At 32.8% G+C, this 13,715-nt stretch overlaps 1 protein-coding gene across 3 annotated transcripts in view; it reads left to right on the top strand.

The window, feature by feature from the left end:
- The first annotated feature begins 11,862 nt into the window (after positions 1–11,862).
- The window catches only part of LOC128988518 (histone demethylase UTY-like), a 107,451-nt gene continuing 105,598 nt past the window's right edge, over positions 11,863–13,715 (top strand). For all 3 annotated transcript variants that reach the window (XM_054409883.1, XM_054409884.1, XM_054409882.1), the window contains exon 1: positions 11,863–12,057. In XM_054409883.1, coding sequence (XP_054265858.1) covers positions 11,990–12,057 — 68 coding nt within the window. In that variant the 5' untranslated portion in view covers positions 11,863–11,989. The remainder of the gene's footprint in view (positions 12,058–13,715) is intronic.

Genomic DNA, 13,715 nt, shown 5'->3' with positions numbered 1-13,715 from the left:
TAGTTAGTATAGTTCAACTTTGAAAAATACCAAATTTATAAGTCTAAAACAACAGTATTACTAGTTAAAGTATCAAATAACAATTTTTTGTCTTGTGTTATTTTTAGAATAATTTTGGAGTGACTTATTTTGGCTATGTTTACAGTAGTAAAACATGTCTCACACTGCTAACACTAACAAAACTTCTCATCATTTGCTATGTCAAAAAAATTATAAAACAATTGAAGCAATATTTCCATGTAAAGAATTAAATAAAAACACCTTCGCAAAGGAAACGCAACATCACGGCGCTCATGTAAATTGCGGGTATTGCATTGACTTTCTGCAGGGGTTTTATATTTCAATTATTTTTAAATAATTTTTTTTTATCTCGTCTTGAAAAAATCTCGACCAAAATAGAATCTCGTCTTCTAGAACGAGATTTAAAATTTCCCGGTTTTTGAGACCCGTCTATCCCTATACTAATCCATTTATGTAGGGTGAGAGTACCAGTAAATGGTCGTTTAAGTTTGGGTTTCCACATGTCTGACATTGTTAAAAACATGCTATTTAGCATACAGTATAGCGAATGGTTTAAAACTTTTGTCGGTATTCTTCTGTACTTATTTGACCTAATAAGGTACACATTTTTACCAAATTTGAAGTATCTTGAGTTATTAAATAATTTATATCAAACTTATACAGACTGTATGATAAATGTTCCAGAGAGTTCCGGGGCACCGTTATAGATTCCTGACATAAAAAAATGTATTTTAGCCAAAGAAAGATGGATACTCTGTATTAAGATAATACACCTAAAATGTTTGTGTACATTAGGAATACTTGTTAAAATCCCTTAAATATAATATTAAGGGGAACTTTAAGAATTTAAATTTAACATTTAGCAACTAAACCTGAGTGTGTTGCTAGCTAAGTTATGGATCGGACAATGTAGTTTAAATTCAGCACGATACAAATGGAAGGAAATCAATTCAGAGATCCAAATACTACCAGTACTGCCAGTATGCAGGGTTCTGTCCTGGGGTCATTTTCATTAATCCTATTCACAAATGATTTCTCCAGATTCATTGGAAACAAAGAAATAAAAATGATCACATATGCAGATGAAACGATCCTTTTACTATCAAATAAGTCACCACAATCACTACATGCGGATATACTATCATCAACTGAAAAGACACTCCATCATTAGTTCAAAATGATTTGGCTATAAATCCTTGTAAAACAACACAGATCAAATTTTAGCAGAAAACGGGATCAAATTCATAAAACTCATTCCTATTGCACCTTTTGTGATTTTCACTATAAAATATCATAGTTACTCCCTAATGGGAGAAATTATGTGTCAGATTGATGATATGGTTTATTATACAGTATTTGATATTGAAGTGAATTGTAATTTAAATCAAAGTAAAAAAGTTTAATTGTTTCAAAATTAGGTTAAAAGTTTAGTTTCTTCTATGAACTTAAATTGAGGGGAAAGAATGCTAATGATACAAAGACTGCAAATATACTCAGAAAAGGCCAAGATTTGTTGTAAATACTGTTTTTTGAACCCAAGAGTTCTTATTTTTAAGTTTTCAGATCTAAAAATCCTGTTTGAAGAGTTAAATGTAAACAGCTTATTTGTAGATATTGCTAGGCTAGACACAAGGCTTGGACGACTTAAAGTTGTATTTAAATTTTAAACTCAATGGAAATACCCGAAGTTAAAGAGTCATGCAATAAGTATGTAAAGGATGGTAAAAGAGATGTCAAGTAAGCTGGGTAATAGTGATTGATGTTAGCCTTAAAGAAAAGTTAATTAGAAGAATTAGTGAAACACATAGAGGTGAAAAACTTAGATGAAGTGTTTGATTTGAATGTTTTGACTACGAAAACCTGAAATACCAAACCCAGTTCAGTGAAACTAGGGAGAGTGTGGCTATAGTAGAATAGAAGTAGATAACTCTAAATTTTGTAAGTTGCCTAATCCTGTCGAGAGACACCTTGAGGAAACTTTATGATTATATCTAAAACTATTGAAAGTATTTTTAGAACACATATATTGATGTTTGGTGACCAAACTGAAAATCAAACTAAAGCATGATGATGAATAATGATTGAAGTAATTTATTTCCATCATAAATTCTATTGTTTTAATTAACTGTAATGAAACTATATAATCAAGAAAATTGAGATAGGATTACTAAAGTTTTGTAACATGTGAAATAGCCTATGTAGCTACTAGCATCATTGAATAGCATTGACTATAAATTCTTAAGGATTTATAGTCAATGCTACTAGCTAAACATGCTTTTCCAATGTGTCACTTTTGGTTTCTACTTACTTACATTTCGACAACGACTTTTCCTACTACTAGGAAGTAAAACTACAAACATCCAAACCCCCAGATTTGTGCGTTTTTTGTCACATTTCCTCCGAATGTTTGTTAGATATATATGTACCGATTATCGTTTAGAGATAACGTAATCTTTTAAATAAGAAACCTTTGTTTGGATAAAGGTGGTTTCTTCAAACTGTCATTAATATCTTAACATTAAAAGTTGCTTACAAATAATAATATTAATGGGAAATAACTTTGATTTTCGAAAACTTAATAAAAATTAAAACAAGGGAGATTAATAACTTTGGAACTGCACCACATCAAGTGAAAGTTTTTTTGAACAAACCATAGTGAGTTTTTTGTGGCATGTATATATTTATTTATTTTTATATTTGCCAACGGATTAACACCTATAATACAGTTTGATTAGAAGGACAGTTTGAATTTGTCGTAAGTACTATAGTTCTTTTCTTAAATGTAAACGTTGGTTTTTGGTACTGCTACTTTTCCTTAAAACCAGTGGTAGCAGTTAAGAACCATTTTTACGTACAAACACATGACTATTTACAACTATAGTTATCGTTAGTGCTGCACCTTATTTCTTATTAAATTTAATTGATGTCTTACTGTATATTTTTTTTGTGTTTTCTGTCTGGTATCCAAAATATTAGTTTATGCTATGAAAATGATAAAACATCAGTGAAAGATTTTTTTAGCAAACCATAATGAATTTTTAAAGCTTGGCGTTGTTAACGTATTAATGTTTTGTGGACTGTGTATTTATTTACTTATTTATAAATAAGACTGGGACGGGTGGCGTCGTCCTGTAATCCAGCTACTAGGAGGTCACAAATTGTGGTTATTTATAGGCATGCACTGTGGATGCGATACTCCCTGGCGTGGATTAACGTCCGCACAGGTGAGTACTACGACTATCCGCAGTACTATCCTGATAATTAGACCGATTCGTCAAGGAAAAAAAGTGGTTCGGATTCCACTATAAACTGTAGGTCCCTTAGTCGCCATAAGCTGTATGGGCTATTAATTAACAGCTGTGTCTAAGGAATGTCGGCCATAGTCACTAACAAGACTACAAGACGCCACTCATCCTACACTCATCTCCATTCATACTTGGCTTAAAATAAATACTTTGTATGGTCGCCATTTCAAAGGAAAGTATAAAGTAAAGTATAAAGTATATATTTGCCAACGGATTTACACCAATTTTACAGTTTGATTAGGCCTAAAACGATTATGATAAAATTTTATAACACTACTAGCTGACCCGGCGAACTTCGTATCGCCTAAGTTATAGGTTTCCCCTATGACAGACCGATGGAAAGAAAGTACCGTTACGTTTACTTTTCAAGATGATCTCGTTCGCATCGCTCAATCACGTCCTGGTTGAAGTTCGTTCGCTACGCTCACTCACCTTTGGGTTGGAGCTCGTTCGCTACGCTCACTCACCTTTTGGTTGCAAATTAGCTGTTGTCATAAATGTAAAAGAAATAATAGTGCTGCACCCTGTTGGTAATCCTTGTAACTTTAATGCTATTGAACATCATAGAACAGAACCAACTTGTTTAATTGAAACAGCTGTTAAGATTCATTAATTCCATTTCTCATAAGGTTAACATGGGAAACTCCAGAGCCACTGGGGCTAAGCCCTTTTAAGAATTTCGAAACGGGAAATAGTTTACTTCCGATTCGCATACCTACAGAATTTACACACCAAATTTCATAATGATCGGTGAAGTCGTTCCGGAGGAGTTTGCAGACAAACACTGTGACACGAGAATTTTATATATTAGATCAAAACTTTTAAATAATTATTTTGCTTGTAATTTGCTTTGGTTAAAGCGTAGCAAATCCCCCAATTCAATTCAGTATTTGTGTGTGTATGTCTGTTGGTAACGCATTAATGTCCTTATTCCTCAGTGTTTCGTGGAAAAGACAAGAGCACCTTTGTTAATGAAAATTTCAACACGAATAAAGTGTGCAGTAGTGAGGTTGAGGTAGTATTTTAATTACTTTTAACCCGTGTGAAAAAGTAACTTTCAATTACAGGCCTACCTGGCCTACCTTAGGCCGGACCCACACGAGGCGGATCCGCGTGGTCCGACAACACATTGAATCAAATCAGAGTGGCCACACAGGGCGATACTGATACTATGATCGCGCGATCATAAGCCGCACGACGATGTCCCGGCCACACGGAGCGGATGAACCGCTTCCGGTTGAGGTTTCCCATCCTACGTACTGTAAGATTAGAACATGGTTTAATTCACTCGTTCTCGTTGTAGGCATGGACGAAACACTTTATGTTAGTTTTTGCATTAGAAGCGTGTGTTGAGCTAGAGCCTAAGGATAACCGAAATCATTGGGTTCATAACTGATAAACCTTTTACGAGCACATGCGAAACCATAGTTTTTTTGGTTACTATCGCATGTAGCACTATAGCATCGTTTGACGAGCTACTTCAATTGCTTTTACTGCATAAAACTAAGGAAGATACACTCATAAGAAATTTACAACATGAAATACAACATGAGTAATCCCACAGACATGGTTTCTATTTCTAACAAGTTCTATTAATTTGTCTGTATCGAACATTTTACACCTATAATAGCCCAGGCACTTTAGGTAAAAAAATAGAACAAATTAATAACTAGCTGATTTTTGGTGTGGTGTTAGTATGTCATTAGGTAAGTATTTTCTGAAAATTCCCCTCACTTCCTCCGCTTGCTTCACCCAGTAAAGGGCTACAAAGGGCCTAAGTGACGTAAATATACAAAAATATTTATTGAGTGACACCAATGTCACCGATTTTAGTGGTTTTAGTCTTAAATCATTCAGAATGAAAGTGGTCATGCTAAAGAATTGCCACAACAATAATTCATAGCACTTTAAGGCGTTTTATTTGATATATTTTATTTTTTGTAAAAAAAATAAAACTTGCATCATTTGTAAGATATGTAATATTGGACTTTCTTTACCTTAGTTTTTTTAATCTTATATACAACTAAAACTCACATATCAACAAATAAAAAAATACCTAAGATAAGTTAATACTTTTTCCTGCACATTTCAGAAAAGTACGGATCAGTTTCTTGGTGTGCATTTCAACCCGTCCAAAATAAAGCATATTCTTTACCTACATATAATCTTTCTTGTAACTACAATCCCGCATCAACATCTTCATCATCCTACAGAGATGTGGGAGGTCCATTGGCGCAGCCTCCAAAGCAGCGGCTACACATGGCAGAACAAGTTGAGTTTAGATGCCTCTTCTCTTGATAAACAATCTGTCGATGGATGAACAGATGAGTCATATACTAATTTTCTAATGTCTTCCCTAATAATCTGGGCAGCCTCTTCAACTATTTTCTTGAGCTTGGTATCCAAATCCGTCATTCTATCAGCGTTCCATGACCCCCGTAATAGTTTGTGAGAAGTATCACTCAACGTTACAACTGTTACATTTCCCCTTCCCGCCTAAGTCGAAAATGTAATTTCTCCCCAAAATGCTCGGACAGCTTCCTAACTAAGTATTATGAACTGTAAATTTCCTTTCCTGGTAAAAATTCTTCAATTTTTTTCTAATAGCTCAGTGATGCTAAACTGGGATTCGTAACAACATAATGTAACAACATAATTTTAAAAATGCATCTCTTGTAGTGACGTCTTCCGGTCTACCTACACCTTTTTCTGGTGGTTTTCTAAAAAATGTTGAATAACAGTCACGGCAATACTTTGCTTGGGTGGCTACTAAGTCTCCAACACTGGCTATTCGGGATAAAATCAACTCACCCCATCCATCTTTACGTTCTATAGCAGGTTTCTTGACGGAGTTAAATATTGGTGGGGTACGCACTTCATGCACAACCTTTCTATATTTTTTTAGGAGTTTTGTACTGGCACAGTTCAAGGCATCTTTGCCACAAAACAAACAGTGAACTTTAATGTCAAACACCGAATCGATGCTTGGACGAGAGAGAGAGAGACGACTAGGGCCCTCCTCTGTGTCCGAACAGGACGAATCAGATGACTGACGCTGCGACGCAATTAGCTGCAGCAATGGACGATGGTCGTGTATACTACGTTTGACACTTTTCATGGACCTTTAAGGATGTTTTACCTTACTAAATATGTCGAACGTTGTTACCACGCTCTTCACTGGCATGTAAAAGAGCAGGAATACCTCTTGAAGTGAGGAATACCTCGGGTGACGACATTTTGTCAGGTTCCCTGCTTCGAGAAGGCTCTCTCCACACAAGATGCAGCTTCCATGACACCAAGCGAAAAATGTGTAGCTTCAAAACTGTATTTTAATTCAAGTCCATTTATTATGAAGTTTGTGTGAAAAATAGACTTAAGTGATGATCCACGCCCTTTTCCACTTGTCAACAATCACAACACCTAATATAAAGCAAAATTGTTCTATTACTTATTCACATCACATATTGTAAATGAACAATTGTACCACAAGTCTTCTAAAACAACTTCAAACATAATTATGTTTTTAGCGAATTTCCCCTATAGAGAATTAGCTATTACCGTAGTACTCATGGTAAGCAAAAAATGGGCAAAAATTGGTTTTTCCCATTTTTTACCTTAAAAACTTAAAATTTTGCATTTTCTTTCCAAAACATTTTGTAGAGCTTAAAATAACAAATAATTTAGTATATTGAAGCGTTATTATGCGCCTAATGGTTATGAAGAAAATTCCAAAAAACTGTAAATTTAAAATTTGTATGTTATTCTTATGGAGAATAAGTAAACTGTTGTAGTTTGCTTGTTTATGATCATATTTTGATCAAATTTAGAAAATGGATTCATTTCATACTAAACTATTAACATTTTACAAAAAAAAACACCTTTTTACCCTCCCTGATGCAGCAAACCTAAGTACCATGTTATTTAAATAAGGAATAATTGTGATATTTTTAAGGAGACATTTTAGTGTAAATCCAAATCAGGGAAATTGAAATTTGCTTAGTCTGCAGGTTTGCTTCGGCGGGGGTATTTTATGTATAAAGCTGTCTACGTACATAATAACATGTGTGAAAGCATTGTTGGGCAAACATTTTTTTTCAGAGCTGCCACCCCAAAATATCTAAACTTAAATTTCTCAACACCCTGTAGTTTTTATGATTAATTTTTTCGTATCCATGGATATGAGGGTTTTTAATATTATTATTTACCAGCATTCTTTATGTGAGTTTATATATTAATTAGAACATTTTAAGTTAATAAATGAGAAATTAAATAGTAAAAAATGCGCGAAGGATTCATACACTGCGGTTTGGTGCTCTTAACTTTACATCTATATTTTGGTCTAACTATGCCCATCCAAAAACACACTAATGATTTTTATAATTGTTTCCTTGATTTTAAAATTTTCTTGAATATATTTTAGGACAAATAACAAATAATAATAAGTTGGGGTAGTAGCTGTCAAAAACTGAAATTCTCAGCAAAAACGCGTTATATAACCTAAAATTGACTATAAAAATTAAAATATATAAAATAAAACACCCTAAAGTGCTATGAATTATTGTTGCGATGATTATTTAGCATGGCTACTTTCACTCTGAATGATTTAAGACTAAAACCACTAAAATTGGTGACATTGGTGTCACTCAATAAATATTTTTGTATATTTACGTCACTTAGACCCTTTGTAGCCCTTTACTGAGTGAAGCAAGCGGAGGAAGTGAGGGGAACTTTCAGAAAATACTTACCTAATGACATACTAACACCACACCAAAAATCAGCTAGTTATTAATTTGTTCTATTTTAGGGCATTATTTTTTCTAAAATTCCTGGGCTATAAACCGAAACGCACAAGTACAAACTAAAAAAAAAAAAAAAACAACCAGAAATGCTTGAAAATGAGCTCCAACCGCGCGGACAATCCGTATCGTGTGGCCACTTATTAAAAAATTTACAAATATTAACAAATTTCAAAACTTAACAATAAAGGTAACAAGAAAGACCATAAAATATTAATAAATATGAAAAAGTAATGCACAGAAGTGTGGGGTGTCGTGGGGGTAGTAAGTGGGGGGGACGTATATTATACAGGGTGAGTTTTAAATGAGTTCCCCCACTACTTTATTCTACATTTCTCAAGATATCAACTCCGGACCTTATCAGATTATTGTAGAGTACAGTAGTAAGTACTACATTTTGACTGGGTATACATTTGTGGCCGCCATCTTGGATCCGCCATATTGGATACAATTAACGTTTTTTTTCATAATTAAAGGTAGGGCTGTGACCCATTATTTTAAACAAAAATTTTACGCTGATTACAATGCCACAATTAGTTTAAAAAAAATCTTGATCCGTTCTAAAGTTATGAGGACTTTTTATAACTTTATTTTTAGTCCATTTTAACATTGTGCATCTACAAACTAAGACCATAATCTCAAAATAGTGCTAGATAACGATAAGTATACACCAAAATTCATTGTCGACCTATTTTCACTTGGTTATGACGAATGTAATGTTTTCGGCCGCCATTTTTAAATGTGATCATTTAATTTAAATATGAAGGCGGTGTTGTGACCTATGATTTTGAACTACTTTTTTTATACTGAACTCAATGCCGCAATCCGTTTATTTTATGGTTATAAAGCTTTCTTGATGAAATATTAATATTCTCTTATTTAAAATTTCAATATTTTAAAAATCAAAGATGCAAATGAAAAACGGATTGCGGCATTAAGTTCCGCATAAAAAAGTAGCTCGAAATTATGGGTCACAAAACCACCTTCATATTTAAATTAATTCATCTCATTTCAAAATGGCGGATCCAAGATGGCGGCCGAAAAAATTACATCCGTCATAATTAAGTGAAAATAGGTCGACAATGAATGGTGGTGTATACTTATCGTTATCTAGCACTATTTTGAGATTATGGTCTTAGTTTGTAAATGCACAATGTTAAAATGGGCTAAAAAAAGTTATAAAAAGTTCTCATAACTTTAGAACGGATCAAGATTTTTAAAAACTATTTGCGACATTGTAATCAGCGTAAAATTCTTGTTTAAAATAATGGGTCACAACCCTACCTTTACATTTGAAAAACAAACTTTGTATCCAATATGGCGGATCCAAGATGGCGGTAAAAAATGTATACCCAGTCAAAATGAAGTACTTACAAGTAAGTACTGACTTACAATGATCTGATGTAGTCCGAAATGATATCTTATGAAATGTAGAAAATAGTAGGGGGGGAACTCATTTAAAACTCAACCTGTATACAGGCGGGTGTTTCACGAGAGGTGTCTCAAATTGATTACGGCAAAACGGCTTAACGTACAAGGATGAAATAAAATTATTTCCCGCTAAATCGACCCAAGGAATAACGTAAAAATATTTTTAACTTTTTCCCAATATAGGGTGTGCCAAAAACTGAGGGTCACTAGTTCGAATTTCGGAATTTTCAAATGTAAACATATGTCATGTCATACATCGTTTTAAAGGTATTTGATAGACAAACATTTTGGCGAAAACAAAAATTAAATATCTTTTTCCGTTTCAAAATGGCGGCACTTTTTTTGAAAAAAATCTATAGTTTTTTAATACTTTGTGTTTCCTATACCAATGCATTTACCGCTTCTCTGGTTAGATTTTCTTACTCGTTATGAAATTAGCTTTACTTTGATATGCTACAAGCAACGGTTATTTAAAATAATAAAAATTCAAAAAAGATTTATTGTTGAAAATTTGCGAATGCTCATTGTTCAAAATTTTGAAATAGCAACATATGCCAAGTGGCACATCATTTTATAGGTTTTTAAATTCCTAACAAATTTGTAATTTACACTTGCCTTGTATCTCTTTTAGTTTTTGTTTAAATAACAAAAAACCTAATTTTCCTATATCAAATGCATGTTATTTTGGTTTGACGTGGTTTAACACTTAATGAAATGGAGCCTTTAGTGTTAAACCCAAATAACATGCATTTGATATAGGAAAATTAGGTTTTTTGTTATTTAAACAAAAACTAAAAGAGATACAAGGCAAGTGTAAATTACAAATTTGTTAGGAATTTAAAAACTTATAAAATGATGTGCCACTAGGCATATGTTGCTATTTCAAAATTTTGAACAATGAGCATTCGCAAATTTGCAAAAATAATTTTTTTTTTAAATTTTTATCATTTTAAATAACCGTTGCTTGTAGCATATCAAAGTAAAGCTAATTTCATAACGAGTAAGAAAATCTAACCGGAGAAGCAAGTGTTTTTAAAATGCATTGTTATAGGAAACACAAAGTATTAAAAAACTATAGATTTTTTTAAAAAAAACTACCGCCATTTTGAAACGGAAAAAGATATTTAATTTCTATTTTCGCCAAAATGTTTGTCTATCAAATACCTTTAAAACGATGTAAAACATGACATATGTTTACATTTGAAAATTCCAAAATTCGAACTAGCGACCCTCAGTTTTTGGCACACCCTGTATTGGGAAAAAGTTAAAAATATTTTTACGTTCCTTGGGGTCGATTTAGCGGGAAATAATTTTATTTCATCCTTTTTACGTTAAGCCTTTTTTCCGTAATCAATTTGAGACACCTCTCGTGAAACTTCCTGTATATAAGGAAGGATTGTAATTAATATAGGAATATTCCATTATTTATTAAGTGTGGTTTGTTTGTGAAGATTTAAACAAAATAAAATTTTGTGTTCATAAATGAAAAATAGTTATAGATTATGTTTTATGAAACAAATTAGAAGCATCCTTTTTTAATCATGGTCAATGGTTAGTTTTATGAATAAAAATTAAAGAAAAATATAAATTTAAGTTGTAATATGAAAAGTGCATTAAAAAAGGAAACAAAAGTTAATACTATTTCTACTAAGTATTATTGTTGATTTTCACTACCTACGTTAAATACATTAAATAGGAATTTAAACACGCCTGAGTTGCCTAGTTTTTTTGTTTTTTTTTAAATAATAGGAAATCATAGATTTTTATTATTTTTCTGGATATATTATATTTTTTTATATATTATATTCATGGAATTAATTCCATGATACAAATTTAAAAGGAAGTTACATAGAACATCAGAGAACAGAGGACACTGGAGAGCTAACTCAAGAAAGTTTTTGGAAAGTTTTTAACTTCCTTAAATTTTCTTGACATACTTCTTTCATCGTGTAAAAGCACTTTTAGGAAATTTGAAAAATATTAGAAATTTTCAAATATTGTGTGGGTGTTCTATCTTTTGTCCCGATAACTAATTAAAATGCTTTATGCTTGAACTCTAAAAGGTCATTCATACTCTTATTTGTGGAAGTATGGCTGGGTTTCTGGAAAGTACAAATGGCTTATTTGTAATATAAGACTATTATTAAATTACTTTTTATTGTTTTAAGGCTAGAAATTAGTTAGGAATTACGTAGTTAACTTAAAACTCTAAAAATAGCTTATTAAAACTTAATTTAACTAAGCAGCTACATAAATATTCTTTCCAGAATCCCAGAGAGAACGTGTCTAAACTGCTGATGATAGCTGATATGGCTGCTGTCTGTCGTCTAGCCATAGAAATGTCAGTTTGGATTTGTTGAAGTTTTTGTTGTGTTTACTATTGTGTTTTGTTGTGAGTGAATATTATTTGTGATGGTTTAGTGAATTGTGTATAAAATGGCTCAAGAAACTGACGAAATTAATTTAACGCCCCAAGAACTGCAAGTTTTATCGGAACTTGACAGGTACGGAGAAATGGCTACTTAAGTTAAGTTTACTTTTTTTTACTAAGGCACTTAAATTGTGATGTTATTACCTTACATAGTGATATTTTGATCTTTATTTTATGATATTGATGTATATAAAACACGGATTCCCTTCCCTCTATTTATTTAGTTTGTATCAAATTCGAGGGGGCGTAACCTCCACGGTGTTGTCTGCTTGTCCTAATAGGTTAGGTGTGAAAAGAAACTTTTAACTTAGGATTATTTTAAAAACCTCATCGCGAATGGGTGTAATTATTTCACCTTAAGTCATACCACTTTACTTACCGTGCTTATATTGCAAGTTCAACCCAGATGGGATCCTAAGAATAAAAATTAGGTCATCATCTCTCTGTAACCTACTTCTTATGGGTACCGTATCTTCATAAGACATAGGCCCTACTTAATCATGGGTTAGGTCAATTAATTAGTTAACAGTTAACTTATGACATCCACCCAATTTGGACATCGAAAATGTAATAATACAAATGCTTAAGCTTACAAGTGTTAAATTTGGAACCAAGATAGGCTAAGTTAAGTTAGGCAAAGTTATTAAACTTGAAACGGCCTGATTAAAAAAAACAAAGCAACTGTGCCTAAACAAACCAAACCTAAGTTGGCAAAATGTGTATCAAAATGAACCTTAGATTGGGTAGGTAAGTTAGTATAAAAAACTGTAGGGCCTAACTTAACTTAAACTTAGGCCTAATTAGTTTCAAGTTTAACATAGGCCTAAATAAATTGTAATAAGTTAGGTTACCTAAGTTAACATACCTTAACATGTTTAAATTAGTGGTAAGTGAAATGTTAGGTAACACTTGGTTCCTCTAGGCTATTTTATAACGGCAACTTAGGCCCTAACTTACAGTAGACCCCCTCTTAACCGACCTCGTATTAACCGATAATCGGGTTATCCGCCTTCGATCGTGAAATAATTCAGTTTGTTTTAACCGACCTTGCTTTGAGAGCAGTTCGGTTTAACCGCCGCTTTCTAGGAATCTCGGCATTTCCGCTCCCACGCTGGGCGATGAGAACTGAACCATACGCTTATCTCTACAGGATATGACTAAGAATAGGTTATTTTGTATTGATCACAAAAAATATAGGCTAGCATAGCCTATTGTCAGTTTGTCATCATCGTTCGTTATCGTAGCTCGAGCACATCTGATCTGATATGTTATCTGTGCGGCAAATTTATAACATCATAAAGTGCGTTATGATTTTGAGAACTGATTATCTTATCGCTAGAGTAAACAAACAACGCAACTTGTAGGGAGGGCAGGGTAGGGGGGTTAACAACTCCAAGGTCAAGATAGTTTTTGTGTCTCGCTCAAGCCTACAGTGAGGGTTTATAAATAAACATCCTGTTCCTTTGTAACAAAATGGTTGCTTGTATCTTTAATTTCGACAAGAGGTTCTGTAGGCTACTGTATTACGATGGATTTGGAAAGCATCAATTAATACATTACAGTACTAAACTTATTAAAATAGAAATTTTATTGACTGTTTCCTTGTTGCCTAGTACTATAATATATTCCACTGAAAGTAGGCCTATTAGACTTAACCGTGTTTTGTGTTTATTTGTGACTTTTTAGTTTATTTTATAAATAATGCAAGTATGACTTAAAAATATTGATTAT

The sequence above is a fragment of the Macrosteles quadrilineatus genome, unplaced genomic scaffold (genome assembly GCF_028750875.1).
Source record: "Macrosteles quadrilineatus isolate MER2022 unplaced genomic scaffold, UCM_ALF_1.0 Scaffold_3__2_contigs__length_128488019, whole genome shotgun sequence".
In the NCBI taxonomy this organism is placed as follows: Eukaryota; Metazoa; Arthropoda; class Insecta; order Hemiptera; family Cicadellidae; genus Macrosteles; species Macrosteles quadrilineatus.
This window is presented reverse-complemented; position numbering and strand designations above follow the sequence as displayed.